Source organism: Pongo abelii, chromosome X, assembly GCF_028885655.2.
Source record: "Pongo abelii isolate AG06213 chromosome X, NHGRI_mPonAbe1-v2.0_pri, whole genome shotgun sequence".
NCBI classification, from domain to species: domain Eukaryota; kingdom Metazoa; phylum Chordata; class Mammalia; order Primates; family Hominidae; genus Pongo; species Pongo abelii.
The window spans coordinates 157,180,689-157,206,543 of NC_072008.2; the positions used below are offsets into that span (position 1 = coordinate 157,180,689).

A 25,855-nucleotide genomic window follows, 5' to 3' on the forward strand; every position below is an offset into this window, starting at 1 on the left:
ATGTGTGTGCTGGAGATCAGCCAGACCAACTTAATTAGGGGACAAATGGACTAGATCTATTCATCCTCATTAGTGTCATCGTGACCTAAGGATAGAATACTGCAGAGGATCCCGTTAAGTGCCAATTGAGTATTTGATGGCGTTCCCAACAGAAGAGGGGCCTGACTTTTCCTGGTGAACTGAAAGCTGATTAGACACTCAGTGTAATGTCAGTTCACTGCTTTGTTGGAATCCTTTAGTATAAGGAAAATTTATCAATAGGAGATCTATATCATGTTTTAATAACAGTTTTGAGAACTCAGCAAAGAAATTTTAGTGGTTTATCAGATTCCAAAAAGTACAATTTTGGTGCATGGCAAGGGCTTGTGTTGCCGTCCTGGCTTTTAAAGGTGATGGCATGAGGGCTCCCATATCCCTCCATGGTGTACTGCCAGGCCTTTCAGAGAGTAGTTGATTGTGCCGTGGGTGGATGGGAGAGGCAGCTGGATGCGACCCATTCATCTCATCACTTGGTTGGGTTGGACAGTCTGGTTTTCTAGACTGTTTCCTTCTTCCATCATGGCTTCAAGAATATTTGAGTAGCGGGGCTCTCCCACCAGATCCTCCAATCAATTATTGCTGCTCAATATCCTAGTCTGTGTCTGTGGACCATGCTTATCTTGTCCTTGGTTTTGAAATTCTTTATTTCCTTGGGTTCTAGGACTTCATTCTATCCTGGCAGTCCTGTAGCCTCTTTGTTCCTTCTCTGAGCGTTCTTCTAGCTCTGCCCTCATACTGTTTTCTTAATGATCTGTTTAAAATGCAGAGGTAATTACGTCATGCCCCTGCTGCTTCTTCAGACAGTAAACAACACAGGTGTAAAATGTAAAATGTGAAGAGGTCGTTTTTCACTTTAGTTGTATAATTTGTCAGTGAGTCAAAGTGAGCTCAGAAAAGATTAGAGCTCATGTAGGTGATTGACAACTTTGCACATCAGATACATATTTTGAATGAGCAGGGAGCGTTATAAAAGCTTAGATTGCAAGCTCACAGTTGTAGTAAGAAAAGAAGGCTTCAGTGGATTTAGCTGCGGTCCTGGTGCTCTTTCTCTCCCATTTTCTTTTCCTTTTACTCTGGAAACAGAGCTCAGAGAGAGAGAGAGAAACTCCTGCCTGGCCCCACTCCAATACGAATTATTGGAAATATCTTAGAGTTAGATCTTAAGGACATCTGCAAATCCTTAAGTGATGTAAGTATGCTTTATGCTCCTCTGGTGGCTTGCAAAGGGTAAGTAAATTGACCCTCTACTTTTTAATAAAATATATTCCTGGAGGCAAACTATTAAAATAGGTCATTGTGAAGTAAAGGACTCCGTCTAGAGTATGACTTCAGTTTGTCATTGTCAGAATGTGAAGAGTTTTGACACAGTGCACACCTGAGAAACCATCATCGCAGTCAAGGTAACAAACATACCCATCACCTCCCAGAAGTTTTCGTTTCCTTATGCCCCTTTATAATCCCTACTTCCTCTGCCTTCTCTGCCATCCCCAAGCACTATAGGCTAGCTTATATTTTCTAGTGTTTTATGGAAATACAGTCATCGAGTATGTTCTTTTTTTGTCTAGCTTCTTCAAATCAAATAATTATTTTGATATCCATATTGTGGCATGAGTTAACAGTCATTCTTTTTTATTGCTAGACAGAATTCCATTATATGGCTACATGACAGTTTGCTTATCCATTCATCTGTTGGTGGATATTTGGGTTGTTTCTACTGTTTGGCTATTACAAATAAAGCTGCTGTGAACACTAATGTACAAGTCTGTATGAACGTATCTTTTCTTTTCTCCTGAGTAAATACCTAATAGATAAGTGTCTAGATCATATGATAGCTATACAGTTTCTTTAAAAAACTGCTAATGTGTTTTCCAAGTGGTTGTACCAGTATACATTTCTAGTAGCCGTATATGAGCATTCCAGTTTTTCCCTTCCAATTTGAATGCCTTTTATTTCTTTTTCTTACCCTATTACTCTTGACTGAACCTCCAGTATAATGTTAAAGAGAAGAAGTGAGAGTGGACATTCTTGTCTTCTTTCTGATCTTGGGAAAGCTTTCAGTCTTTCACCATGAAGTATAATGTTAGCTGCAGGTTTTTACTGTGGATGCCCTTTATCATGTTGAGGGAGTTCCTTTCTATTCCTAGTTTGCTGTGAGTTTTCATCAGGAATTGATGTTAGATTTTCTCAAATGCTCTTTCTGCATCAATTGATGTAACCATAATTTTTCTTCTTTAACCTATAATATCCTGGGTTACATCAATTAATTTTTGATTGTTAAATCAACCTCGCATTCCCAGGATAAACTCAGCTTGCTTATTATGTAGTATCCATTTTATAAATTGTTGGATTTGGTTTATTAAAAGTTTGTTTAGAAGTTTTACGTCAATATTCATTTATGAAAGATATTGGTCTGTAATTTTCTTGTAATTGCTTTTTCAGGTTTTGGTATCAGAGTAAAGCTGGCTTCATAGAATGAATTGAGAATTATTCTCTCTTCCTTAGTTTTCCGGGATAGCTTATTTCTTACTTAAATACCTGGTAGAGTTTACCAGTGAAGCTGCTTGGACTTTGCGTTTCTTTTGTGCGAAGGTTTTTAACTACAAATTTAATTTATTTAGTAGCTATATGACTGTTCAGACTGTGGTTTTCTTTTGGGTAAGCTTTGGTAGTTCATGTCTTTCCAGGATTTTGTCCATTTAATCCAAGTTGTCAAATTATTGTCATAAAGTCATTTATCATATTTCCTTACTCTTTAATATCTGTAGAATTTGCAGTGACATCTTTCTCATTTCTGATATTATTAATATGCATGTTTTCTCTTTTTTGTTTTTCTCATCTGTCTGGCTAGAGGTTTATTAATTTTATTGATCTTCTCAAAGAGTCAGCTTTTGGTTTTATTATTTTCTTTGTTTTCTGTTTCATTGATTTCCACTCTGATCTTTATTATTTCCTTTCTTCTGCTTACTTTGGGTTTAATTCACTCTTTTTGTAGCTTTTGAGGTGGAAACTGTGGTCATTTATTTGAGATTTTTGTTATTTTCTAGTATAGGCATTTCGATTTTCCTCCCACTGCTACTTTAGCAGCATTTCATCAATTATGACCTTGTGTTTTTATTTTCATTCAGATCAAAATGCTTTTGAATTCCCCTTTTGATTTCTTCTTTGACCCTTGAGTTATTTAGGAGTATGTCGTTTAATTTCCATATATTTGTGAATTTCCCAAATTTTCTTCTATTATTGAGTTCTACCTTCATTCCTTTGTGTTAAGAAAACATACTTTTTATAACTTGAATATTTTTATGTTCATCAAGGCTCATATTATGTCCCGGAATATGCTCTGTCTTGGTAAATGTTCTATGTGCAGTTGAAAAGAATGTGTTTTCTGCTGTTGTTGAGTAGACTGTTCTATAAATGTCAATTAGATTTTGTCGATCTGTGTTCTTAGCCATTTTCTGTCTATTTCTACCAATTGTAGAGAGAGAGGTTTTGAAATCTCTGACCATAATGGTGGATGGGTCAGTTTCTCCTTGCAGTTCTGTCAGTTTTGCTTTATGTATTTTGAAGCTGTTATCAGATACACACATGTTTAGGATTCTTACGTCCTCCTGACGAATTGACCTCGTTATTATCATGAAATGACCTTCTTTATTCTTGGTAATATTCTTTGCTCTGAAATCTACTTTGTCTGATATTATTATAGACATTATAGCTTTTTAAAAATTTTACTAACATGATATACCTATTTTCATCCTTTGAATTTCAAACTATTTGTGTCTTTATATTTTAAGTGAGTTTCTTTTAGGCCACATATAGTTGGTTCTTTCTTTTGTCTCCAAACTGACAATCTCTGCCTTCTAATTGGGGTGTTTAGATCATTTACATTTTATATAATTATTAATATAATTAGGTTTAAATCCACTATCTTGATAATTGGTTTTTATTAGTCTCATTTATTCTTTGTTCTTTTTTTCCTCTTTTTATGGTTGAATTGAGTACTTTTGTTTTAAACTTTTATTTTAGGTACATGTGCATATAGTTAAACTTGTGTCATGGTAATTTGTTGTACAGATTATTTTATTACCCAGATACTAGGCCTAGAACCTAGTAGATATTTTTTTCTGATCCTCTCCCTCCTCTCAACCTTCACCTTCAAGTAGGCCCCAATGTCTGTTGTTCCCTTCTTCGTGTCTGTGTCTGTTCTCATCATTTAGCTCCCACTTATAAGTGAGAACCTACAGTATTTGGTTTTCTGTTCCTGTGTTAGTTTGCTAAGGATGATGGCCTCCAGCTCCATCCATGTTCCTGCGGAGGACATGATCTCATCCTTTTTTATGGCTGCAAAATTCCGTGGTGTATATGTACCATATTTTATTTATCCAATCTGGCATTGATGGGCATTTAGATTGATTCCATGACTTTGCTATTGTGAATAGTGCTGCAGCGGACGTACACGTGAGTGTGTCTTTATGGTAGAATAATTTATATTCCTTTGGGCATGTACCTAGTAATGGGATTGCTGGGTCAAATGGTAGTTCTATTTTTAGCTCCTTGAGGCATCACCACACTGCTTTCCACAACGGTTGAACTAATTTACACTCTTACCAACAGTGTGTAAGTGTTCCCTTTTTTCTGCAACCTCATCATCTCTTATTTATTTATTTATTTTTTTACTTTTTAATATGATAATAGCCATTCTGACTGGTGTGAGATGGTATCTCATTGTGGTTTTGATTTTCATTTCTCTAATGTTTAGTGATACTGAGCTTTTTTTTCATATGCTTATTGGCTGCATGTATGTCTTCTTTTGAAAAGTATCTATTCTTGTCCTTTGCCCACTTTTTAATGGGGTTGTTTTTTTTCTTGTAAATTTGTTAAATTCCTTATAGATGCTGGATATTAGACCTTTGTCAGATGCATAGTTTGCAAATATTTTCTCCCATTCTGTAGGCTGTTTACTTTGTTGATAGTTTCTTTTGCTGTGCGGAAGCTCTTTAGTTTCATTAGATTTCATTTGTCAACTTTTGCTTTTATTGTGATTGCTTTTGGCATCTTTATCATGAAATCTTTGCCAGTTCCTATGTCCAGAATGGTACTGCCTAGGTTGTCTTCCAGGGTTTTTATAGATTTGGGTTTTACATTTAAGTCTCTAATCCATCTTGAATTGATTTTTGTACATGGTGTAAGGAAGGGATCCAGTTTCAGTCATCTGCATATAGCTAGCTAATTATCCCAGCACCATTTGTTGAATAAGGAATTCTTTCCCTATTGCTTGCTTTTGTTGAAGATCAGAGGGTTGTAGGTGTGCACCCTTATTTCTGGGCGCTCTATTCTGTTCCACTTGTCTATGTGTGTCTGTTTTTGTACCAGTACCATGCTGTTTTGGTTACTGTGGGCCTGTAGTATAGTTTGAAGTCTGGTAACATGATGCCTCCAGCTTTGTTCTTTTTGCTTAGGATTGCCTTGGCTATTCTTTTTGGTTCCATATGAATTTTTAAATAGTTTTTTTCTAGTTCTGGGAATGTCATTGGTAGTTTGATAGGAATAGCATTGAATCTATAAATTGCTTTGGGCAGTATGGCCATTTTCACGATATTGATTGTTCCTATCCATGAGCATGGAATGTGTTTCCATTTGTTTATGTCATCTCTAATTTCTTCGAGCAGTATTTTGTAATTCTCATTGTACAGATCTTTCACCTCCCTGGGTAGCCATATTCCTAGGTATTTTATTCTTTTTGTGGCTATTGTGAATGGGATTGCATTCCTGATTTGGCTCTTGGCCTGGCTGTTGTTGGTGTATAGGAATGCTAGTGATTTTTGTATGCTGATTTTGTATCCTGAAACTTTATCAAAGTTGTTTATCAGCTGAAGGAGCTTTTGGGTTGAGACTATGGGATTTTTACTTTTTAGAATTCTATTTTATGTCCTGTGATTGCATATTAGCTGTAATTGTTTGTTTTGTTATATAACTAGTTATTTTACATCTTTATGTCTACCTTCAAATGATTGTATGCTGCTTCTTGTACAGGATAAGAACCTTATAGTAGTATACTCCCATTTGTCCCCTCCTACCCTTTATGCTGTTGTTGTCATCCATTTTATTTTTACATATGTTATAAACCCTATAATATATTGTTTTTGTTTTTGTTTAAACAGTTATCTTTTAAGGATAATGATAATAATGCCTTAGTCTCCTACAGAAACACTTGCCAATCCGCTCCCTGCCAACTTATCTGGCCTCATGTTCCACTCTCCTCACTGCACCCATTGATCCAGGCATACTAACCTCTAACAACTTATCACTGTGCCCTTCCTCCCTTCCTTCTCTTACTCCCCCTACCCACTTTCTTATTGAGTTAAGTTGATCCTTTTCTGAACTTCCATTGTAATACTTTGTGTTCACATTGTTATTTTAGCTTTTGTCAGCCTCTAGCACAGGGATCCCCAACCCATGGGCCATGGATCAGCACTGGTCCATGGCCTGTTAGGAACGGGGCTGCACAGCAGGAGGTGAGCAGCGGGCTAGCGAGCATTACCGCCTGAGCTCCGTCTCCTGTCAGACTGTCAGATCAGCGGTGGCGTTAGATTCTCACAGGAGCGTGAACCCTATTGTGAATTGGGCATGTGAGGAATCTAGGTTGTATGCTCCTTATGAGGGTCTAATGCCTGATAATCTGAGGTGAAACAGTTTCATCCTGAAACCATCCCCCTACCTCTGCCCTGGTCCATGGAACGATTGTCTTCCATGAAACCAGTCCCTGGTGCCGAAAATGCTGGGGACCTCTGCTCTAGTATAATGGCGATTTTTCTGTGTGGTATCTCTCACAGGTCATGGGCTGCTCATGGACAGGAACTGTTTCCAATTATACCCAGAATCCCAGCAATAGAAGGCTCTCAGTACATAAGGAGTATAGAAAAGTTAAATGGAAGTATTTTGAGAATTTGGTTCAATGACGTTAATGCCTTTTGTTGTCTCACTTGGACTCATGTATAGCTATGTATATTCTTGTCATTCTAGTGGAATGGCACTCTGGGAAAACATGAAGATGTGGTATCTTTGTGATAGAAGTGAGCTTCTTAACACTAATGGGAATTAAATATGTCATGCACTTAATAGATATTAACAAAAAATTAAAACTGATAAGCTGATAAGGAATTTGAAATAAGTCTTTTTCCACTTCATTGATGTGGTTCTAGGTTTTGTCTTCTGTAAAAAGAGTTTCCTTTGGAGATGCATTAGGAGACAGTCTTTAGTTTTCATTAGTTTTAAGTAGCAGTAATTCATGAAATGGTAGCCCAGGGTTTTCAGAGTTTAATTAATGTTTTGAATATGATTAATTTATCACCCAGGGAAAATGTTAACTACCTAGGAAAAATGACAGAATATAACTTATTATGAGGGCCTTTACTTAAAACCTCATTAAGTAGCAAATCAGAATTTTGTTTTAAAAAATTGAAATTTATTAGAAGACTATGTATCTTTCTATATTGAAAGTCATAATTGATATAATCCTATAAAATACAAAATTCCTAGAAAACTGGAATCACAAATATATATTTGGAAAACTCGTGTTAAGTTTTATGGAAGCACAAGTCTATGGCAGTAGTTGCTACTTTGGCCTTTTTCTTTCAGTGAAAGATGTCATGTATATCTGCCCATTTATGGGAGCAGTGAGTGGAACGCTGACAGTGACGGACTTTAAGCTGTACTTCAAAAATGTCGAGAGGGTGAGTTTTTTAAAGTGTGTTTTATTTTAAAAGAAACACTTTTAAAAGAACACTAAAAGAAGAAAGTAAAAAGTCCCCTGCAATCCCATTACCCTGAGATAACCACAGGTTGGGTTTTGAGATGTACACTTTTGCAAACAGATGTTTGTATCTTGAAAACAAAGGCTGTTAAAGTACCACTTAAACCTGGAGGGGAAATTCCATTGTTGTCTCAATATATATTTCATAAGGAATGCTATCAATCAGACTTCAGTTTAGCTGGGACAAAGAGGAAATGCGAAGTAAACAAACATGTTTTGTAACCCAGCAAAGACTTAAAATATGAAAACTGTTGACTGACACTAATAGGCATTCTTCTTAATTTTTGAACCTAGGACCCGCATTTTATCCTTGATGTTCCCCTTGGAGTGATCAGCAGAGTTGAGAAGATTGGAGCACAGAGCCACGGAGACAATTCCTGTGGTATAGAGATAGTGTGCAAGGTATAATAGAAACGCCAAGTGAAAACTAAAAGAGGGCAATCAGCTCTGAACTTTTTCTCCCTCAGTCTCTTCATGGTCTTTGGACAGTAGAATAATTTGTACTGCTAGTAACTCAAATGTTTTCGGGATAGCAACCTCTTCAAATCTCCTATCGAATTTAAACTATTATGTAACCCTTTGAAGTAAACCTTTTCTATTGAAGTACAATTGTCCCTTGGTATCGGTGGGGGATTGATTCCAGGACCTCTGCCTCAGATACCAAAATCCATGGATGTCCAAGTCCTTTATATCAAATGATGTAGTATTTGCATATAACCTAAGAACATTCTCCTGTATACTTTAAATCATCTCTATATTGCTTATAATAACTAATACAGTGTAAACACTATGTAAATAGTTGTTATACTGTATTGTTTAGGGAATAGTGACAAGAAAAAATGTCTGTGCATGTTCAGCACAAATGCAACCATCCTTTTAAAAAATATTTTCTATCTGCAGTTGTTCGAATCCTCCGATGTGGAACCCATGGATAGGAAGGGCCGACTGTATTTCTAATTAACGTGGACCTATAACCTAAGTGATTGTTTGTCACATCTCAGAGAAATCAAGTGAAAAGCAGAGATCAATACATTTTCCCAGTTTGTTGTTTTAAGACTACGTTTAGAACAATGTGGATGGTCAGAGACTTTCTGAAGGGAGAGCAGTGGTCCATAAATTCTGTGATTAAAAATGAGATTAAATTTCTTGGCTATGTTGGAATTTTTATGTTGAGCTGGGCTTATTTGTTTATTTTGTACCCTTCTAATAATTTAAGTAGAAATGTGTGTGATAACTTTAATCATGAAGTCATGTAGGACCCACTCTTAATTGATGTATTTTATTCCCAGTGACTTGACTTTGGTAATGTTTACCAAAAACCCTACCTGAAGTACCAGAAAAGAGATCCTGCCTGCAGGATGATCAGCGCCCCTTCCAAATTTTGGGTTAGGATTCCTTACAATCTATTTGTTTTGATTCAATCTCTGAGGATAGCTCCCTCTGGTTGGTCCTAGACTGTGTTCAAAACCATTTTTTTTTTTCCAAAGAACGCTTTACTCTTCCAGATCATGAATCTGTTGGCTTACTAAACTCACTTTAGGCACTACCTGACAACTGTCCTTCTCAGGCAGGGTTCCCCATATGGAACGATGGCAAGCAGAGGGGTGACTTGATCGGTTCTGCAATTTTGAAACATGTCGTCCCCTTTCTCATGACGCTTGAGTATCTTCCCATTATCCTTAGACTAGAGGAAAAACTCTCCTTACAAGACTGCTCTGCCTGACCCACTTTCCTCTGCAGCTTCGTCTCGAACTGCCCTCCTCTCATTCTGGCCATCCCAGTCACATGGGCTTTCCTTTGGTGGTTCATACTTGACACACACACACACACACACCCATCACACACACACCCACACCCACACACACCCACACACACACACCCATCTCTCACACACACACACACACCCATCACACACACACACCTCACACACACACACACACACACACCCATGACACACACATGCCCATCACACACACACACCCCCACACACCCCCACACACACCCATCTCACACACACACACGCACACACACACACCCACACACACACCCATCTCACACACACACACCCACACACACACCCATCTCACACACACACACACACCCATGACACACACACACACCCATCACACACACACCCACACACACCCATCACACACACGCACACACACCCATCACACACCCATCACACACACATACCCATCACACACACACCCATCACACACACACACACCCACACACACCCATCACACACACACCCCCATCCCAGAATCTTTGCACGTGCTCTTTCCTTAGCTTGTAAGCAATCTTAAATAGCAAGTCAGCTCAGTCAACCACCAAGGTGTGTGTGTAGCCATGTAGCTTAGAGAGAAGGCATGGCAGGAAATTATGTTGCTCAGGAAGGCGTCCTGGGGCTCTTTTACTAAGATATTTTTATGGCTGGGGTGAGCATTTGCTAACAACTGCTTTAAATGTTCTCTAACCTAGAATTACTAAGGTCATGCTCCCAGCCTTCTCAGATCATGCCTAAGAGCCTTACAAGGTGTGGGGTTTATTTTTTAACAGGTGATATACAATTCAAAAGATACAAAAGCTGTATATAGTAAAAAATCAGTCTCCTTCCACCCACCACCCTGCCACCCTGTTCCACTCATTTCAGGCACCCACTGTGACCGATTTCTAATGTAACCCTCTACAGATAGCCTATGCACATGAGAATGTATGTATAGTCCTTCTTTGACAACATAAGTGGGGCCAGGCGCAGTAGCTCATGCCTGTAATCCCAGCACTTTGGAAGGCTGAGGCAGTTGGATTACCTGAGGTCAGGAGTTTGAGACCAGCCTGACCAATGTAGTGAAATCTTGTCTCTACTAAAAATGCAAAAATTAGCTGGTAGTGGTGGTGGGTGCCTGTAATCCCAGCTACTCGGGAGCCTGCGGCAGGAGAATCGCTTGAACCAGGGAGGCGGAGGTTGCAATGAGTGGAGACTGTGCCGTTGGAGCAAGATAAAGTATAAAAGGAGAAATGAATAAAAAAAATTAATTTCCTTATTTATGGCACGGTATCTGGCTTATAGGTGCCTGATGTATGTTGAATAACCGAGTTTTGCTAATTGTTTAACAGGATATGAGGAACTTGCGGCTTGCTTATAAACAGGAAGAACAGAGTAAACTAGGGATATTTGAAAACCTCAATAAACATGCATTTCCTCTTTCTAACGGACAGGTAAATACACCAAAGTAAACCTTTTCTGCATGCATTTGTGGGGGTCCAAATATCCTATGTTTAATTATTCCTTTTTCCAGAGGGTTTTTTTTTCCCTCTCTTTTTTCCTCTGTTGGTGACTAATATTAGAATATTTGAAATTTGTCAGTTCTGGGTAATGCTTAAGAAAAGCTGCTACTTTGTTGCTGTACAATTTACAGACTAAAATAGGAATCTTAGTACACTCAGCTCGTATTAGAATGAAAAGCTTTAATATTGGGTATATGATATAAAAAGAAATAGTAACATATGTGTTTTGTGGTTTTTGTATCCAGGCACTATTTGCATTCAGCTATAAAGAAAAATTTCCAATTAATGGCTGGAAAGTTTATGATCCAGTATCTGAATATAAGAGACAGGTAAAGTATATTGCTTATCAAACTGAAAATAATAGGTTGAGCATCTTTTTCTCTTCTAAAAGGTTAGAAATGATGTGGTGGAGAAGAAACTTTTTCAAACAAGTTATGCACAGGTTTAACTGCTAGCTTATAGGTTCTCCATCTTTCCTTGATTCTCTCTTTTCCCTGTGCCAAACCTTAGACTTTGTCATTGTTTGTTCACCCTGTTTCCAGAGGGTGAGTGGGACTCAAGGACAAGGACGGGTTTAAAAACCAAATTTGCCAGATGGTTTTTATTAGATGTTCTGGTAAAGAATTGATGAGTAAGGATCCAAACCACTGACTACAGTTAGATTCGAAGCCTGTGGTGTGACTACATCTGTCTGATCCAGTGTTCCCGGGTCTGGGAACTCTTCAGTGCATTGTCAGCTTCAAATTATTCCACTAAGATCGTATTTTCATGACGTTTGTTTCATGACGTTGTCTCTACCTTATATTTGGTATAATGTTTTACGTTACTTATTTTAGACATTTGTAAGAAGTATCTGTGTTTCTAAAGGACTTTTGAGTATATTCTCAAAAATAACACTGAGCTCATTATTTATAGAAAATAGGACAAGAAATATATAGAAATGTGATTCTAGTGTATAATTTTCATGTTTTAGTATGGTTTGGATATTCTTATGCTTCTTTAGATTTTTAGAAATATCTAGGAAATGGGTTTTACCAAATAAATATATATATTGACTTTTAAGTTACAATAAACAACAAATTATAAATGGATTTTAGTTGCAAATACAAAATGGATGTACTTCATGCGTAGTACTTTTTCAAAGTGTAAAGTCATGCATTTCCCCCTCTTCTTCTTTCTCCAACACCTTACAGGGCTTGCCAAATGAGAGTTGGAAAATATCCAAAATAAACAGTAATTATGAGTTCTGTGACACCTACCCTGCCATCATTGTTGTGCCAACTAGTGTAAAAGATGATGACCTTTCAAAAGTGGCAGCTTTTCGAGCAAAAGGCAGAGTCCCTGTAAGTAATAAACATTGTCATTTATATAGGAATATATATTGCGTTAGATCTAACATGGAGAGATTTAAGACAAAAAAGAATCTAGTGAACAAAAATGGAAAGCAGAAAAATAAGCTTATAAACCTGAACATACCTTTGATTCTCAACAAATACCTAATTATATAAACAATCTGTTTGCTATGACTCCCTCTTTTACGATTTCCTATAACTAAGTATAAGGGTAACTTCAGTCATACCCTCAAAAAGTAGTAGAGAATGACAAAGGAGTAGCAACAACAAGTTAGCATGCTATTGTATTACCAATTGGCATTGCTGTTTTCACTGAATCATCCTAGAGAAAATGCTTCTTTCTTAGATACTGAGCATGATGCCATAGCTGCGTGGGAGGGACATCATTACAGAAGTAGTAGCAGACAGCTGGGAGTAATGGTTTGAGCCCAGAGTTTGCATCTGGTGTAATCCTGAGTCACTTGGCCACTGGAGGAAAAGGAGAGGTGGGGTGGCAGAGTGTCAGATTTTATAAGAGACTGTATATTCACTTTGTCCTTACCCTGCCACGTATATTATTGTTGAGATACAAAGATGTTTTTAAAATTAGGAGACAAGGTAAAATTAGTCAATCAAATTGGAATGGGGCTAGATTTTAGTAATAGTTTGATTTAGGATTTGTTTTTCTTAGAATCATAGAATTTTGGGGGTGGAAGGGGATTTTTAGAGCTCATGTAGTCAGAATTGTTTCATCCTGACCAAAACATGGAGTCTGATGGCCACTACAATGCTGCGATTGGCCTGCCCACTCTCACTTTTGAAGAAAATATGTATAAGAGACCGTGCTTGAGAAGGGAACTTGTTTTTCCTAGCAGGTAATTAGAGCATACATTGCTTTAGGAACTGTACTAATATTTGTTGCTTAAAAACACTAGGTGTTGTCATGGATTCATCCGGAAAGTCAAGCAACGATTACCCGTTGCAGCCAGCCACTTGTGGGTCCCAATGATAAGCGCTGCAAAGAGGATGAAAAATACTTGCAAACAATAATGGATGCTAACGCACAGTCACACAAGCTTATCATCTTTGATGCTCGACAAAACAGTGTCGCTGATACCAACAAGGTATATTCTTAATAGCATTGCAGAAACACTGGATATTTTCATGTCCTGTCTGTAAATCATTATGCAGTTGGAATAACTCATTGATTTCCTCACCACCTGAAGTTAGAATCATTTGGAGTCCATAGCTATTCCTCCCTGGTGTATGCTCCTTGGGCTGTGTTTGGTGTCTCACATGGGTTGGGATCTTGTCTGTTTCATTGCCTCTCTACAATATCCTGTCTGCTAAATCAATTAAGCAAAGACCTAGAAAGACAATTATCATCTAAAGGATTTAGCATTTTAATAAAATGATCGTGAGGTCCTTGGAAGTCCGTTTAAGAAATATAGTGGTTAGTTGATTAACTCATGTCTGGTCTGAATTTCTTTTAGAATGGAATCAGCCATGTGAAATGTGTAAATGTACAAAGTTTCCACAAATCTCATGGAGCACCTGTGTAGTGTACCTCGGGTGGCAGTGAGACATGGTTAAAAACACCTCCGTTCCCATGACTTTCATAATATCACACCCTGAGTTTCTCTCGCTCTTCAGCCTGGCCTTCTCCATCTCCTTCACTGATTTCTCTTCCCAGTCTTCAAATGGCATTGCTCCTCGAACTTGGTCTGGGGTCCTCTTTGCTCTACACAGACTCCTGGGGCCATCTCTGATGGCACGGCTTTAAACACTGTATGCTGAGTTCAACTTGAGCTTGACACTGCAGTTTCTCTCCTGTCCTGATCCCTCCTAAGGTTGAGACTGGATTTCTATCCCATTGTATGGTTGACATCTCTGCTTGGCTGTTTCCCAGACCACAAACCCTCCATATATTCCAACTGGCCTGAGAGGCAGGATGGCAAGTTGGTGAGACCCCTTGGCTTTGGAATCAGTCACACCTGGGTTTTCCTCCAGGTTCTGCCACTTGGTGCTCTAGAATCCCGAGCTGGTTACTTAACCTCTCTCTGTGCCTCAGGTTCCTCTTCTGTAAAACAGGAGATAATGTCAGTGTCTCATGTCATGGGTTGTGTGAGGATTAAAATTCAGTGAGAAGAATGCATGTAAATGACTTAGCACAGTGGTGAGTGCATCCTCAGGGCACAGTACATGATGCTGATAAGCTCGCCACCCCTGTAGTCAAGGGGGCTGCCCAGGTGTCTGACTGGAGGGTGAATAGTGGTGTCTGTTACTGAGATGGGGAAGACTGGGAGAGGAACAGGGCAGGGAGGAAGATGGGGAAGTATTAGTTTTCTGAGGCTGTCATACAAATTACTACCACCTTGGCGGCTTACAGCACCAGAAATGTATTGATCACAATTCTGGAGGCCAATTCTGCTCCCTCTGAAGGTTCCAGGGGAGAATCTGTTCCTTGCCTCTTCCAGCATGGGGTGGCTGCCCCAGCCTTCCTGTGCTTGCAGCCACATCACTCCAATCTCTTCTTCCGTCATTACATGACCCTCTCTTGCTCTGGGTTTCTGTGTCTCCTCCTTTCTCTTCTAATGACACTTGTGGTGACATTTAGGTTCCACCTGAAATAATCCTGGATCCTTAAACACATCTGCAAAGACCCTCTTTTCAGTTAATCTTGGAATCCTTAAACACATCTGCAAATCTCAGGATCCTTAAACATCTGCACAGACCTTCTCTTCAAATAAGGTCACATTCACCATTGCCAGGGATTCGATGTGGATGTCTTTGGCAGGGCCACTTTTCAGCCTACCACAGGGAGGCATCCCTCAGTGAGGCCCCCTTGCTCCCCACATCTGGATCATTAGCTGCATCAGTCTTTCTACATCTCTGCCTCCTACCTGTCACCACCATATCCCAAGGAATTACAATATGTGAGAAAAGCCATATCGATGGAGGCCATCTTCAGACTAGCCAACAGGGTGAGGGCAGTTCATTGTGTTTTATCCCATGCAGGAGAGATAGAGACAGGACACTAAATTGTATATCTAGAATAATTTTAACTATGGCAGTATATGTGTCTAGGAAACAGAGTATTTTCTAGGTCTCCATTGGTTCTTTATATATAAGATTATGTCATATGCAAATCGAGATAATGTGACTTCTTCCTTTCCAGTCTGGCTGCCTTTCATATCATCTTCTTGCATTGGTATTACATTGCTTGATTTTTATATGTTGAACCACTGTAGTGGATTGAAAAATGTCTCCCAAAAGTTTGTCCAACTGGAACCTCAGAATGTGACCTTATTTAGAAATAGGATCTTTGCAGATGTATTAATTATGATGAAGTCATCTTGGAGTAGGGTTGGCCCTAAATCCAGTGCCTAGTGTCCGTATAAGGAAGCCATGTAGAGACACAGGCACACACAGAAGGAAGATGGTGATGTGGCAATAGAGGCAGAGATTTAAATGATGCAGCTAGAAGCTGAGGAGTGCCAAGGACTTCCAGCAACCACCAGAAGCTAAGAGAGAGACATGGAACAGATTCTTCCCTATACCCTCCTAAAGGAACCAACTCTGCCAGCACCCTGATCTCAGACTTTCAGCCTCCAGAACTGTGAGAGAATAAATTTTATGTTGTTTTAAGTCCCCCAGTTTGTGATAGCACCCTTAGGAAGCTAATAAAACCTCCTTACGTTCCTGGAATAAATCCCACCAGTTCATGGTATGTAATCAGTCCCCTTCATATACTCTTGGATTGGGTTTGCTAGTATTTTGTTGAGGATATTTGCATGTATTTTCATAAGGGATGTTAATCTGTGGTTTTCTCTTCTTGTGATGTCTTTGTCTAGCTTTGGTATCAGGATACAGCTAGCCTCATGGAATGAACTAGGAAGTATGCCCCCCTCTTCTAGTTTTTGGACGACCCATCATCTCTTACCTCACCTACAGCAGGAACCTTGAAATTGGACTTCTGCCTCACACCCTGCAATCTCATCTCCACATTATGACCAGAGTGATCTTTTTTTAAAAAAAAAAACTTGTTACTATTTCAATTGATAAATGAATTGTATATATTTATGGTGTACAACGTGGTATTTTGATTGTGTACACATTGTGGAATGGCTAAATCAAGCTAATTAACACACCATTTTTTGTGGTGAGAACACTTAAAATCTACTCTCTCAGCAATTTTCAAATACAGACTACATTGTTATTGACTGTAGTCACCATGTTGTACAGAGTGATTTTCTCAGTGGACAACTCTGTGCACATCCCTCAGAGCCGCAAGACAGTGATATTCAGGTTCCTGAACAGGGTCTCCAAAGCCCTCCACCCACGGGTCCTTTCCTTCCTGTCTCGTCACATCTTCCAGGTCCATGTCTCAGCTATGTGAGGTTCTTTTCAGTTCCTTAAGCACATCCCAGTGTTAGCTCAGATATGTTGCAGTCCTAACTCCAAGTACCTATAAATGTGGCCTTATTTCACAATAGGGTCTTTGTAAATGTAATTAAGTTAGGATGTGGTCATATTGAATTGGGGGTGGGGGTTAAGCCAGATGACTGTGTCCTTAGAAGAAGAGGAGAAGAGACAGACACAGACAAAGGAAAGAAGGTCAGGTGGAAATGGAGGCAGCGATCAGAATGATGTGTGTATAAGCCAAGAACACCTGGGGCTATCGGAACCTGGGAGAGCCGAGGAAGGATCCTTCCCTAGAGTGTTCGGAGGAAGCATGGCACTGCTTGAATTCAGACTTCCAGCCTCCAGAACCAGGAGAGAATAAACTTCTGTTGTTTTAAGCCACTGAGTTTGTGGTTCTTTTTCCAGCAGCCCTAGGAAACTCATACAAGGATATAGGAGGTTTATTTGCAGATGAGTTTGTTGCTTCTTTAGTGGTCTGTATCTCATAGCACTAGAAAGAATAGAAAAGTTAATTCCAGATAATGTGATGTATTTCTTTTGTTTTTCATAGACAAAGGGTGGAGGATATGAAAGTGAAAGTGCTTACCCAAACGCAGAACTTGTGTTCTTGGAAATCCACAACATTCATGTCATGCGAGAGTCACTACGCAAATTAAAAGAGATTGTGTACCCTTCGATCGATGAGGCACGGTGGCTCTCCAATGTGGATGGGACACATTGGCTGGAATATATAAGGGTAAAGAGATCCAGTACTTTATATGCTTTCCAGTTAAGACTTCTTTGTGCCTGTGCCATAAATACATATATCTCCAAGTGCTTCTTGGCTGTGTGCATGAACTTTCTTTTTTTTTTTTTTTTTTTTTTGATTTTTTTTTTTTAATTATACTTTAGGTTTTATGGTACATGTGTGCAATGTGCAGGTTAGTTACATATGTATACATGTGCCATCGCAGTTTCCAGGGACAGCATCAGACTGGGGTCTTTGTGGAGGGCTTTTGTGACATAGTGAAAAGGGGAAAATGCTTGCCTTAGGTCAGGCTTTTAAAGAACTTTGTGGCCCTTTAATAAGGAACCATATTTACTCCTGTAGCTTTTCTCCAGTATAAGATTTTTTTCTTTTCTTTTTATTTTTTTAATGTGATGCTAATATTTCCTAGTGATTCTCAGCTGATTGCATGCCATTCTTGTTTGGTGTATTGACCAGAACTTCCAAAGCTCTCCCCAGAATTATTTTACATTGTTTTACATTTAATTGAAATTCAATGTAGCCTGGTCTAATGTGCCTTTTTTTTTTTTTTTTTTTTTTTCTGAAGATGCTGCTTGCTGGGGCAGTAAGAATTGCTGATAAAATAGAATCTGGGAAAACATCTGTGGTGGTGCATTGCAGCGACGGTTGGGACCGAACAGCCCAGCTCACATCTCTGGCTATGCTAATGTTGGACAGTTACTACAGGACCATTAAAGGATTTGAAACTCTCGTAGAAAAGGAGTGGATAAGCTTTGGACACAGGTTTGCACTGGTAAGTTCAGACAGTGAGGTTTATGCTGGACTGTTTTGCTGTATCATATGGATGTAAACGTCATGTGTGACACATATAAGCGCATACACACACACACGTGCAGGCTTTCTCCTCTGTATCATATCAGACCTGAATTGCCATAATAAAATACATGGACCTCAGGCATTGTATGTTCCTCATAGGGCGTTTTTATTTTAGTGTAGTTATGCCTTTTTAAAAAATTGAGGTAAAATTCATATAACATAGAATTAACCATTTAAAATGCTCAATTTGGTGTCCTTTAGTAGATTCACAGTATTATGTAACCATCACCTCTAGTTTCAAAACATACTCTGGCCAGGCGCAGTGGCTCATGCCTGTAATCCCAGCTCTTTGGGAGGCCCAGACAGGCGGATCACCTGAGGTCAGGAGTTCGAGACTAGCCTGGCCAACATGGTGAAACCCCGTCTCTACTAAAAATACAAAAATTAGCCAGATGTGTTAGCGGGCGCCTGTAGTCCCAGCTACTCAGTAGGCTGAGGCAGGATAATTGCTTGAACCCGGGAGGCAGAGGTTGCAGTGAGCCGAGGTCATGCCACTGCACTCCAGCCCGGGCAACAGAGCAAAACTCCGTCTCAAAAAAACAAAACAAAACAAAAACCATACTCTTCACCTCAAAAGGAAATGCTGTACACATTAAACAGTCATTCCTCACTTCCCCCAGCCCCTGACAACCACTAATATTTCTGTCTTCATATACATTTGCCTTTTCTAAGTACTTCATGTAAGTGGAATCCTACAGTATTTGTCCTCCCATGACTGAGTTACTTCACTAAGTATAATATTTTCAAGGTTCATCCATGTTGTGACAAATATCAAATTTTCATTATTTTTTATAGCTGAATAGTATTCCCTTGTGTGTATAACCACTTGTTGTTTATCTGTTCATCTGCTGATGGATGCTTGGGTTGTTGCCACCTTTGCTATTGTGAAGAATACTGCGTGAATGTTAGTATATAAGTTTTTGCCATAACAAGGTGCCACAGACTGCATGGTTGAAACAACAGAAATTAATTTTCTCCTAATTCTGGAGGCTGGAAGTCCAAAATCAAGGTCCCAGCAGGATTGATTTCTCTTGAGGTCTCCCTTCTTTTCTTGCATATGGCCACCCTCTGGCTACCTCTTCACAAGGTCTTTCTTCCCTTTGGGAGCTACTGGACACCCCTGCTGTCTCTCTGGGTGGCCAAATGTCCTCATCTCATAAGGATACCAGTGAGACTGGCTTAGGGCCCACTTCAGTGCCCTCATTTGAACTTCATCACCTCTTTAAAGGCCCTGTCTCCAAATATGGACACATTCCTGAGCTACCGAATGTTCAGGCCTCAATTTTGGGGATCACAATTCAGCCTATAACAACTTGCTTACAATCTAGGGGGTTATATACCTAGGAGTGAAATTGCGAGGTCATCTGGTAGGGCATTCTTGGGCTGCCATTTGTGTTTTAGTCCAACTGGCAGCTACTTCTGGTCTGTCTAGGCCATTGAGCTGTTAGGGATCTATCTGAACTGTGCATTGAATGGGAATACTCCTGAAGTCGCCATTAGACTTGCTATGGAAAGCAGGAAGATGGGTAATGCAAGGATTTCATTGGCTTTGGTGTGAGTGTGCCAAGCTTCCAGCTGTCCCTGCACTCCTGGGGTGGAGCGCCTGCAAGAGGACCTCCCAGAGAGAAGGGACAAGTCCACAGTCTCTGAGCTGCATGCCCTTTGGGAGCTACTGGCAGATCCCTGGACATGTTCCTTCCCCTCTCTTACCTTGATTCCCTCCTCTCTGAAATGGGGCATTGTGTGGGAGAAATGAATTTATACGTGTCAAATGTTTAGGGCAGTGCTTGGCCCATGCTAAGTGCCAGGGAAGTTTTAAACAACATCACCAATTCCTTTGTTTCTTACCCCCTCAGCAAAGGCTGGTCTCGGTAAGGAAGAGAGAGTGTGTGGAATCTTCCCAGATGTTTGTACTGGGCCATCTCAGAAGACTCAGAGGCCACTGCCTTCTACCTTCCTCCCCAAACTGTATGTCCTAGGGGAGAGAAAGCTTGAATGGGTGCTTTGCCAGAGGGGTAGTGGTGAAGGCTGTCTAGCGAGATGCCAGCGATGGCAGCATGTACTGGGACTGAGCAGAGGTGCATGCATCAGGGTGTGCCTACAGTGCCCTGCTCCCATCCCTACTTGCTAATGCTGGGGCTCACTGCACCATGGCCACAGTGAAGCCAATAGGACTATCAGATTCCTAATGGCCTCAATTTACTAAGCCACCACTATGTGTTTGACACTGTTAACGTGCAGCATCTTGTTTAATCCTGATAGTACTCTCATTGACAGATGGGGAAACTGAGGTTTCAAGAGTGTGTGTTATCTGCCTAAAGTCAAACAGCTAGTTAGGGTGGAGCCAGTCTTTAAACAGTGATTTCAAGCCTGCAACCACCCACCCTCTGGATCTGTGTACTCTACTTTACCTGGAGTTCTGTGATTGAGCCATTAGGGCTTCCAGCTGAGGCTGATCCTGCCCTTGCCTGCTTGCCTCCATCATGGAACTTTCTAATTGTTCTTCCCTTTATCCTGCCTCCATTCCCCCCTCTTCCCTAGATCATTCCCATTGGTGTAGAGACATTCTGTTATATCCTAAAACAAAAACCCTCTTGACCCCACAGCCCTCCTCAGCTGTCACCCTGATTCTCTGCTCTTCTTTACAACAATCTCCTCAAAACTGTTGTCTGTACTCACTATCACTATTTCTCTCCTTCCAGACTGTCTTGAAAGCACTTCAGCTAGGGTTCCTTCTCACAATGCCCCCCTCAATCTGGTCTTGTCACAGTCATCACTTGTTTTATTTGGCCTAAGCATTCGATGCTGTTGATTCTTCCTTTCTTCCAAACACTTTCTTCATTCGGCTTCTAGGTTTCTATGACCTTTTGAATTTCCTCCAACTTTCAGGTCTTCCCTCATCTTCCCAACCTCTTAATGTTGGGGTGTTCCAGGGATGAGTCCTTGGATCATTTTTCTTCTCTTTGTGGTTAACCTGTTAGTGATCTCAGCCAGTCCCATAACTTTGAATATATGGATAGCGAATCTGTGATCTCATCTCCATTGCCCCTGATGCTCCTGTAACTGAGGCCTTATCAACCCCCTTAGGCAGTCTCCTAGGTGGCTGTCCTAGTCTGTTTGTGTTTTTACAATGGAATACCTGAGGCTGGGTAATTTAGAAAGAAGAAAAGAAATTTATTTGGCTCACGATTCTGCAGGCTGTACAAGAAGCATGGTGCCGGCATCTGCTTCTGGTGAGGGCCTCAGGCTGCTTCCACTCATGGTGGAAGGTAAAGGGGAGCCAGTGTGTAGAGATCACATGGTGAGAGAGGAAGCAAGAGAGAGGGGAGAGGGTGCCAGGCCCTTTGTAACAACCAACTCTCTCGGGAACTAATAGAGAACTCACTCACACACTCCCCCATCCAAGGAGGGATTAATTTATTTATGAGGGATCCACCCCCATGACCCAACACCTCCCATTAGGCTCCACCTCCAACATTGGGGATCAAATTTCAACACGAGGTTTAGGAGGACAAACATCCCAACAATAGCAGTAGCCTTTCTGCAACCTAGCTCTGTCTAATCTGTCGTCCCCACTGGAGCCAGATGGAGCATTCCAAACAACAGATTGGATGCTGCCACTCCACAGTGTGAGTCCCTCAGCACCTTCCTGTAGCTCACAGGTTTATGAGCAAACTCCTCAGTGTGCACTCAAAGCCCTTGGTAATCTGGCCCTAGCTACATCTCCAGCCTCATCTCTCATCTTCTTTCCCTTGCCCCATCTAAGCCTCAGCTGTGCCCAGCTACTTGTGGCTTCCTTAGTGTTCCCCACCACATTCCCACCGGTTATCAATTCCTGGCTACCTAGGAAGCAGGCATCTCCCTGTCCTTCAAGGTTTATCTCAAATGAAATGTCCTTCATGACTATGACTCGCATGACTGTCCCTCCCTGTTCCTTCCCCTACCCCATCCTAGGATGGCTCACTCATTCCCTTGTGCTCCCACCATACCCACTGCATACTTGGAAGCCCTTGGAACACCTTATTGCCCTTATGATTTATACATCTTTGTCCCTTGACTAGACCACAAATGACTTATTCATCAAGCACAAGTACAGCGTCTCATTTGCTTTGGTCTCCTAGGGGCCTAGCCAAGGACCGGGCCTCTACCAGACACCATGACAATGCCTGACATTCTGAGGGCCAGGCATGATGCCTTGCACACGCCATGGGAGTTCCATGGCTATCTGTTGAAAGAAGATCCTAAATTGTGAACTGTCAGTGTAAAACAGTTCCCTAGGTGCCTTAAATACTGAACAGCAGGTCCTACAAGTGATTTTATAGTGGAGCAATGCATGGAGCTACTATGGAGAACAGAATGGCGGATACTCACAAAATTAAACGTGGAACTACCACATGATCTGACAATTCCGCTGATGGGTATATACCCCAAAGAAGGGAAAGCAGGGGCCCAAACCGATATTTGTACATCGGTGTCCATAGTAGCTTTATTCACAGTAGCCCAAAGGTGGAAGCAACCCCAGTGTCCATCAGCAGACGAATGGATAAACAAAATGTGGTCTTTATATACAGTCATGTGGTGTGTGATGATGAGGATACATTCTGAGAAATGCATCATTAGGTGATTTTGTAATTGTGTGGACATCATAGACTGTACCTTACAGAAACCTAGATGGATAACCTGCTAACATCTAGGCTATCTGGTACAGCCTGTTACTCCTAGGCTACAAACCTGTGTGGCAATGTGACTATACTGAATACCGTAGGCAACTGTAATACCATGGTAAGTGTTTCTGTATCTAAACGTAGAAAAGGTACAGTAAAAATATGATATTATAGCCTTATGGGACCACCATTGGATATGCAGTCATCATTGACTGAAACGTCATTATGTGGCACATGATTATACAGTGCAATGTTAGTCTTAAAAAAGGAAATTCTGACATGTGCTATAACATGGATGAACCTTGAAAACATGCTCAGCAGGCCAGGTGCGGTGGCTCACGCCTGTAATCCCAGCACTTTGGGAGGCCGAGATGGGCGGGTCACGAGGTCAGGAGATCGAGACCATCCTGACTAACACGGTGAAACCCCGTCTCTACTAAAAATACAAAAAAATTAGCCGGGCGTGGTGCGGGCGCCTGTAGTCCCAGCTACTCGGGAGGCTGAGGCAGGAGAATGGCGTGAATCTGAGAGGCAGAGCTTGCAGTGAGCCAAGATTGCGTCACTGCACTCCAGCCTGGGCGACAGAGTGAGACTCCGTCTCAAAAAAAAAAAGAAAACATGCTCAGCAAAATAAGCTAGCCACAAAAGGACAAATATTTATGTTTCCACTTATATGAAGAAGCTAGAATAATCAAATTCATAGAGACAAAAAGTAAAATGGCCATTGCCAGGGGCTAGGAGCTGGGGAATGGGGAGTTAGTGATTAATGGGTATAGAGTTTCTGTTTGGAAAGATTAACAAGTTCTAGAAATGGTGATGGTTGCATAATAACATGAGTATGCTTGATGCCACTGAACTGGACACTTAAAAATGATTAAGATGAGATTGGATGCAGTGGCTCATGCTTGTAATTCTTAGCATTTTGGGAGGCTGAGGTGGGAGGATCTCTTGCGGTCAGGAGTTCAAGACCAGCCTGGGCAGTATAGTGAGACCCCCATCTCTACAAAATAAAGAATTAGCTGGGCATGGTGGCTCACACCTATAGTCCCAGCCACTCTGGAGGCTGAAGTGGGAGAATCACTTGAGCCCAGGAGTTAGAGGCTGCAGCAGGCTATGCTCGTGTCACTGCACTCCAGCCTGGGTCACAGAGTGAGCCCCTGTCTCTAAAAAATAAAAATAAAAATAATGGTTCAAGTGATAAATTATATGTCATGTGTATTTCACCACAATTAAAATTTTTGTTATAAAAGAAGGTAATACACTGTTACTCTGAGATGTTAATATTGATTTTGTCATTTCTTTGTTTTCATATCTTTCCAGGTGGCAATTTCATAGAGTATTTTTGCTCTTTCTAAGTGATTGCTTTGTATTTTCGTAATGAGTTTTCCCCCCACATCCTTTTGCTCATAGTCAAATTATTTGAAGCTTCTCTTAGAATCCTCACCCTTCAGCTGTCTTTTTACTTGTGGCATTTTCAGTTTTTTGGCAATCCTATTTATGTATTTGAGAATACTATCTCTTACCTTTTGGTATGAATCTATTGATATAAAGTATCAAAAGATATGAAATACAATACTGGACTGCCTTAAGCAAGGACCCCACCTTTACCATTTCAAGATTGAGTTGTTGGGATTCTCTGAGTCATGAAGAATTGGTTAAAAGTTGTAGATTGCTAATCATTATTTTGATTCTCAGACTTCCTGACATTTCTGAAAAATGGAAAAAATGTTTTTATACTTGTAGAGAAAATGGCATTCATAATGTGCTTTATGAACTGCTAATTGGCATCCTACGTTGACACTGTACACTTAGTGTGGTGGCTGGTCTTGACCCTACCATTTTAACTGAAAAGTTTGCTAGCTAGTTGCTTATACTTTCTTGATATCAACTATATTAAAGAGAAATTATAAAACAACATGTAAAAATACTGTAAACTGGAATTTTGTTTTCTAAAACTAATGGAAGTCATTTCGATTTGATAGACATTTTTGAGTGCCTGTTATGTGCCAGGAATTCTATTAGGCCCGATGAGATGTGATTCTTACCACTGGACAACTTACAGTGACTTTCAAGAGGACTGTAACATACGTTAAAACGTTTAACCTTCTGTTTCTGTTCAGCGACTGGGCCATGGTAATGACAACCATGCGGATGCTGACCGATCTCCTATATTTCTGCAGTTTATTGATTGTGTTTGGCAAATGACAAGACAGGTGAGAGATTTCAAGTATATTTCTATGTAGTCTTTGCTTTAAATATATCTTAAAGATTAAACTATTATTGCTGTTTCATTCAAGATGAATTTGTGTAAAATATGACCCCATTATTTAACACAATTTGATTCTAATTCACTTAGAAATATAAGCAGAACATTAGAAACAACCAATTTCACACCAAAAGTTACTTGTCTTTGCAAATGGTTTTTATCAATCATCTTGTCCACTAGGTCCAAACCAAGGCCCTACTCCTCTATAGATTCTGCTGCTTTTGCTCCCCTTCAAAAGGTTAAGGAAGTACAGTCTCCTGCTGAGCAGTTCATCTAAGATTTGGCCAGATGTTAGAAATGAGGATGGGAATGAACTGCTAGTACATGGGATTAGACCAGGCAATCCAGGAATCTCCACACTCTGCCCCAGTCCAGAGCCTCTCCCACCCCCAAGGTCACTGAGGGAAATGAGTGTCCAAGAACCAATGG

General features: G+C 40.4%; 1 protein-coding gene across 3 annotated transcripts in view; it reads left to right on the forward strand.

The window, feature by feature from the left end:
- The window catches only part of MTMR1 (myotubularin related protein 1), a 73,561-nt gene that overhangs the window by 27,599 nt on the left and 20,107 nt on the right, over positions 1–25,855 (forward strand). For all 3 annotated transcript variants that reach the window (XM_009235368.4, XM_054545196.2, XM_009235369.4), the window contains 9 exons: positions 7,672–7,766; positions 8,141–8,248; positions 10,967–11,068; positions 11,383–11,466; positions 12,331–12,480; positions 13,404–13,592; positions 17,444–17,629; positions 18,207–18,413; positions 25,281–25,373. In XM_009235368.4, the coding sequence (XP_009233643.1) occupies positions 7,672–7,766; positions 8,141–8,248; positions 10,967–11,068; positions 11,383–11,466; positions 12,331–12,480; positions 13,404–13,592; positions 17,444–17,629; positions 18,207–18,413; positions 25,281–25,373 (1,214 nt within the window). The remainder of the gene's footprint in view (positions 1–7,671; positions 7,767–8,140; positions 8,249–10,966; positions 11,069–11,382; positions 11,467–12,330; positions 12,481–13,403; positions 13,593–17,443; positions 17,630–18,206; positions 18,414–25,280; positions 25,374–25,855) is intronic.